The 7,256-nt window shown below is 39.2% G+C and overlaps 1 protein-coding gene across 1 annotated transcript in view; it reads right to left on the reverse strand.

Annotated features, from left to right (window-relative positions):
* The window catches only part of LOC106813800 (two pore calcium channel protein 1-like), a gene marked incomplete at both ends in the record, with an annotated part of 16,198 nt that overhangs the window by 2,623 nt on the left and 6,319 nt on the right, over nt 1-7,256 (reverse strand). The window contains 7 exon segments of the mRNA XM_014818024.1: nt 3,394-3,450; nt 3,803-3,847; nt 4,931-4,997; nt 5,325-5,434; nt 5,852-5,915; nt 6,296-6,412; nt 6,693-6,792. Coding sequence (XP_014673510.1) covers nt 3,394-3,450; nt 3,803-3,847; nt 4,931-4,997; nt 5,325-5,434; nt 5,852-5,915; nt 6,296-6,412; nt 6,693-6,792 — 560 coding nt within the window.

Here is a 7,256-nt window from a genome sequence, read left to right on the forward strand (position 1 = left end):
ATATATATATATATATATATATATATATATATATATATACATTATGGTAACGCCAATATTGCAATGTGCATATATTTCATCATCAAACTGTTTCTATGCTGTTGTTGTTGTGAAGCCTTAGGAAGAGACATGTATATATATATGTACATATGTACTATATATATATATGTATGTATATATATATATATATATATATATATATATATATATATATATATATATCAAGAGTACATAATAGAGAAGAGTATGACACGGTTTTAACAGCGTTTTGCATAGTTTTCAACTTGTAAATATTCTATCAATATGTGAATAAATATATTCAAACTTTACCTTGTTTTGTCTATGCTTCTCCCTTAATCATATTACACCACCAATTTACCTGAAAATCGTATGTGTTCTTCAAAAAAGTTCTTTGAATACGACACGGTTTCACACAGTTTTCCCAACAATTCGCATCTGAGCGGCGCATGTTGATATGCAGCGGCAGCACCAGGTTGTAACTACGGCACGCTGGGGGCTGTTAGGGATATTAGGGAAGCACAGTAACAGCACTTGTTTCGCTTCCTTATCATCAGGAACACGATGGCAACACAGCTAAAATCAACTGCTAGCTCGCCGTGAGCACACATTTATTTCTAGCACGCTGGAAACGCTACACGCTGAATACAATTAGATGCCTAATATCCCCAACAGCCCCCAGCGTTCCGTCATAGACAATAGAACACTAATCCGATAATAAACATTTGCCGCTCAGATACGAATTGTTGGGAAAACTGTGTGAAACCGTGTCGTATTTAAATTGCTTTTTTGAAGAACACATACGATTTTCAGGTAAATTGATGGTGCCATATGATTAAGGGTGAATCATAGACGAAAACAAGGTAAAGTTTGAATATATTTATTCCCATATTGATAGAATATTTACAAGTTGAAAACTATGCAAAACGCTGTTAAAACTGTTATGTCTCTATTAGGTGCTCTTGATCAGGGGCGTAAATCCCGGAGGGGATGCATCCCCCCCCCCCGCTCTTGAAAGATGGGATGGCCTGTACAAATATCCCCCCGGAGATTCAAAAAAAAAAGGGAAAAAAAAGCAAAAAAGTATGGTTGCAAACATACAAAAACACGTGAAATTGTGAGAAATTGCAATTCTTACCTGTGTTTTAATACATGTATTATTACTATAGTAACCTAACTGTGTACGCTCTCTGAAAAGTCATGAAAAGTGTTTTGAATCCTAACTTGTAGGGTTGATTCTAGGGTTGAGATAGTGTCATCAGACATGAGAATATGGCCCACAGTATGCCTCAGATTGCAGGAAAATGGCTTAAATATTTCAAAATTTTCTGGGTGGGCATGCCCCCAGACACCCCTAGCACTGGCATGCCTACGGCACGCGGGCCTGCCTGTGGCAGCCAAGGTTAATTTCGCCCCCCGGCTATCGCCGATCATCCCCCCACTCCTCGGTACAGATTTACGCCCCTGCTCTTGATATATATATAAATTGTACATATAAATACATGTACATGTAAATTGAACACGTAGATACATGTATGATGTATATGTAAATTGCAAATGTATATATAAATGAATATTTAATTTACATGTGTAAATACAGGTAGATGTAGAAACTATACATGTAAATACATGCACATGTAAGTTGTACAGGTAGATACATGTAGATGTAAATTGCACTTGTAAACATATGTACATGCAAATTACATGTGTAAACACATGGGCGTGTAGAAATTCTACATGTAGTGACCGTCGTCACGGCACAACAGACATCCATCCACGAGCCACCGATACTCACAGCAGACGAAACCCAGAGAGACCCACTCGGTGTGCGTCGCCCATGCCTCATAGTCAGGATCATCTGCAATGTCACACAGCCACACAATATTACACCATGACCGATCTGTATAACATATTATATACTAGTATAGTACTATAGTATATATACTATATATTATGTAACAAGAGGCAGGCCAAAGTCTCAGGTGAGGTGCCAAGCTTCTGGTGCCTCCTCAGATATGAGGCAATCTAAGAGGAAGCATAGGGGAGAAAAGAGATATTCACACAACGGAAAAATAAGCTGCCTCTGTTGCCCAACTCAACTCAACTGTTGCTACAGCTCAACTTCATAGGCAGTGCATAGCATCTGTATATACAGCCTTCCAGACATCAGCTTTGCGGCATATTGGCATCCATACGTACTGCCTACATGCTCACACGCGTGCCAGTGCACCCCGCATAGAAACGACACACATACGATTGGATTAAGACGTATTAAATACAGAGTTTCGCAATCATGACATACTACAGTTGTCTGACTTATACTCATATATGCCAATCAGCAACGAGTGGATCGAGTTGTCAGAGAATGTACAACCTATCGACCTAGGGGGCCGGTCGACATCCCGGTATGCTATTTGCTATTGCAGTCCACTCTGAGTAATACACAGACAAGCCGCCGGCCCAAGGTCGCAAGTTTCACATCCGAAGTACACAAGAGTTGGTAAGTGATACTAGCTTCGCTTCAGCAATGCTAAAGAAACATATATATTAAGAGTACATAATAGAGAGAAGAGTATGACACAGTTTTAACAGCGTTTTGCATAGTTTTCAACTTGTAAATATTCTATCAATATGTGAATAAATATATTCAAACTTTACCTTGTTTTCTTGTCTATGATTCTCCCTTAATCATATGACACCACCAATTTACCTGAAAATCGTATGTGTTCTTCAAAAAAGTTCTTTGAATACGACATGGTTTCACACAGTTTTCCCAACTATTCGCATCTGAGCGGCGAAAGTTTATTATCGGATTAGTGTTCTATTGTCTATGATGGAACGCTGAGGGCTGTTGGGGATATTAGGCATCGAATTGTATTCAGCATGTAGCGTTTCCAGCGTGCTAGAAATAAATGTGTGCTCACGGCGAGCTAGCAGCTGATTTGAGCTGTGTTGCCATCGTGTTCCTGATGATAAGGAAGCGAAAAAAGTGCTGTTACTGTGCTTACCAAATATCCCCAACAGCCCCCAGCGTCCCGTAGTTACAACCTGGTGCTGCCGCCGCATATCAACATTCGCCGCTCAGATGCGAATAGTTGGGAAAACTGTGTGAAACCATGTCGTATTCAAAGAACTTTTTTGAAGAACATACGATTTTCAGGTAAATTGGTGGTGTCATATGATTAAGGGAGAATCATAGATGAAAACAAGGTGAAGTTTGAATATATTTATTCGCATATTGATAGAATATTTACAAGTTGAAAACTATGCAAAACGCTGTTAAACCGGTGTCATACTCTTCTCTCTATTATGTACTCTTGATATATATGTATATACATACATATATAGGCAGGAGCAAGTGTAGTAACGACTTACTGGACAACCTGACCGTCTCCACCAGGAGCCAAATACCATTTGCGGCGACGATGGCATCTGAAATTGTCGAAGCAATGATCGCGGGATGTTATAACGATCACTTACACAGAGAGCAGCCATTTCACAATGTGAAGATTACTCTTAATTCCTAAGTACCTACTCCAAATTGTATTTTTTTCTACAAATTTTAAAAACACGAATTTTTTTAACAAGTCGAAGTAAGCTGAGGGATATTTACCTGCTGCTACGTTCTTCACATGGTAATGTTGCTGATTGCTTACGATGGTATATCTTTAAAACAATGTGGGTGCAGTTACTCTACTTTGAAATTCCAATGAAATGTTTGAGATTTTACGCACATTTCCGTCAAGCGTTTAGGGGCAGTTTAGCTAATCCTACGGTTACTCACTGATTCCGTAGTCACACCACTTCCATGTCACCAGGGAATGAATTGCTACAACAAGGAAATGCTAATTTTAATATAGCATATAGACATGAAATGCAAGAAACATCTTTTGTCAATCATAAATTATGTTTAAACTCATATTGAAGGAATTTCTTTAACATTTTTCACGTGTATGATTATGTATATTATATATGTACTAGCAGGATACCCGGCGTTGCACGGGGAAATCAATGGCGTTACTCAGTTGGTGACCGCTTGGTTGAAAGAAAATACCCCAAAAAATCTAACTATCTATCTATCCATGCATCCATATATCCATGCATCCATCCATCCATTCCATTCCATGCCATCCCATCCAATCCCATTGCACCGCATCCCATCCCATCCCATATCCCATATCCCATCTCATCCCATCTCATGCCATCCCATGCCATCCCATGCCATGCCATGCCATCGCACCACATCCCATCCCATCCCATCCCATCCCATCCCATCCCATCCCATCCCATCCCATCCCATCGCATGCCATCGCATGCCATCACATCCCATCCCAAACCGTAAAAAATAATAAGAAATCAAAAGATAAAAGACAAAAAGTACAAATTAAAAAATGTAAAAAAATACATACTAGAGGTAGGTAAAGGGAAAAAAGCAAAAAGGGGAAAATAAGTTTCCCAGCTGGGACTCAAACCCGGAATCCATGTGTAGCAGACGAATGTTCTAGTGATGAGGCCAATGCGCCATTACGGTTATACACCATGGATTCAGACGTGATGTTGTGTGTACGTATGTGACCGCCATCTATTGATCAATAGCATTTTTTATGAATGTTTAACTTTTTAACTTTTTTTAATTTTTGTTTCAGCCAGAACCACCTCCCTGAAGTGCTGATTCTGAAAATATCTTTAGTTTTCCTCTAGGCTGTGGAGTTCTCTAGTTATGCGAGTACGGCCTAATTCGGCTGAACAACATTATATATATAGATTATCACACTACAGATGGCACCACATGATCACCTACAAAAAACGTATAGAGCTGGTGAAACAGTGACCACGTAACCTGAACATATACATTAATCCGTGGCATAATAACATGGTACGTGCATGCATGTATAGAAATATAGGAAAATACCTCTAAATATTGGGGTTAGAAGGCTGGGGCAGCAGACTTCAAACCACAATCGAGGTTGCTGTTTCTCCTGACAATTAGAAACACATCACATCAAGGTTAAATAATGGCAATGAGGTAAAAAAAAGCCTTCAACACATGCGGGTCATATCAACTTGCTTTTCACGGTATAGCAAAAGGTCAGAAAATCGGAAACAATATTACAATTGGCGTGACTACAGTAATTTGAGTAACAATTTCAAACCCTGAAGGAAATGTGATATGCATATATAGTATCAGTTCCTGAAAACATTACTAAAAACAGAAACTTCCTAGATGGCTAATTATTATTGCATGGTTAGTCTAACTGTAACTATGGTTTGTGGATTCCACAACATTGTATTGTAGCTTTACATACCTTCCAAGAGAGGGCAGCACAGCTGTATACATTGTAGAATTCGTCGAGGTTAAGAAAACCCGTTTTGCTTTCATTCATTGCTTTAAATGTCAGCAGTACCTCTTTTTTATCTAAAATGTCAATTTTGTAAAAATGATCGATTACCGAGTCTGATCTTCACTGACCGCAACGATACATGCAAGTTCTTCAACTACCATGCAAATATTTGACCAGAGCATCAAAACTTTAAATTCAACTGACGAATCCATTCGGCTGACTGAGCTACCAACCCAAGACATTATTGCCAAGTAAGTCAAGAGACAGAGATCAGTATATAGTTGGGCTACACACGTACACACCAATCTTTTGATATTGCACTTCTTTGCCAAGCATTGTTTTTAGAATTTTCTTGTGCAACAAAGTGAGAGCTGTCTATCGATCAATCATGCCAGGTAGATGCTGGGTAAATTGTGCAAAGTTGTACAAAGTTTTGTAACTTCAGCAACGATTTCTCCACCTGACTAATAGTACTTCTTCCTTGCACTTACTTCTATGTGGCTTATAATATTTCATCAATCCGAGGAAATGTCTCAAGGAAATGCTTGCAGGATTCTGTCAATCAATAAAACAAGACACACATATCAGATAAAATGCAACAGTTTTGGGGTTTTTAAATGTGTTTTTAAAAGTTGTCACAATTAAGATATCAGAATGTCAAGTCAAAGCCCACACAATCACAGATGTGCTTCATGGCCATAAGTTAAGCAAACGCCGACAATATTTGGAGAAATTTCTAAATGAGACTTCAATGAATTCCTCACTCACTCTCCTTTCACACGCGACCGTGACACCACCCCAAAGGTCACAGTCTAGAGGTCACACTACTAGAGGTTACTGGAAAGGACCTGGCACCACCAATCATATTGCGCATAAAGGTTGACTCGGGTTGACGGAAGTCACCTGAAGGTCAAACACACACACACACACACTACCTGTTTAGTGAGCAGTAGTTTGAAGGCATAATCGCAGCCTGCGCGTTTATGCTGCAGCAGCTTACAAAACTTGTTCTTCTCCATGCCAGTAAACGTGTCATAGACCACGGCAAGCACCTGTAGATGGCGGCACATGCAGGCATCAATCAACCCTTACAACTACCATTGCCTACATTATTACTGCTGTTGTTTAAATTTATTAATAGTAATTACTGCCATTAATATAGTTTAATTTCATTACTCCCATGAGACATATACTTATATAAAGCACGTTCTGTACAATGGTCCATCGTACGCAATTCAAAGATGCTGGATATGACACACAATCCGTTAGCTAGCCAAACTTAACAAAAAAAATTGGCAGACAATTTAGTTTACTAGTTAAAGAACTGCTCACCAAGTTCATAAGAAAGTAGAGCTCGATCGTCAGATACGAGATAAAAAAAATTGCCGACCACGGAGAGTTGTGGTAGGCTGGCATCATGACATCCGGATAGCTGCAACAGACACACATCATTACAACGCGCATGCAAGCACGCACGCACGCACGCACGCACGCACGCACGCACGCACATACATCAATTTTATTAACACATTACAAGCTCTAGTTCTCAGATAATACAGTTTCATAGTAAAATTTTACTCGGAATCAATCGAGAGAGCGTGTGACGGGTAAGAACCTGTAAGCGAATGCTGCTAGGCATGTGGGTAAATAAACCTTGTCATCCAGATTTGTATCATTCATATTCCATTTCTCTTAAATACAAAAGTCTAATACGTACAGTTAATCTTAGAGTTTCTGTTATTGAATAACATATATATTGCAGATAACCAATTACCCACTGCCCTACTGCTGCATTCCTATGCACACGCTGCTAAATAAGCCATATCGGAAAGTGCCCGCCACCATATTGAGATCAGATAAAAAATACAAGGGTGATAAAGTTGGCCTATATATAGG

This window comes from Priapulus caudatus, unplaced genomic scaffold (assembly GCF_000485595.1).
Source record: "Priapulus caudatus unplaced genomic scaffold, Priapulus_caudatus-5.0.1 Scaffold827, whole genome shotgun sequence".
Lineage (NCBI taxonomy): Eukaryota > Metazoa > Priapulida > Priapulimorpha > Priapulimorphida > Priapulidae > Priapulus > Priapulus caudatus.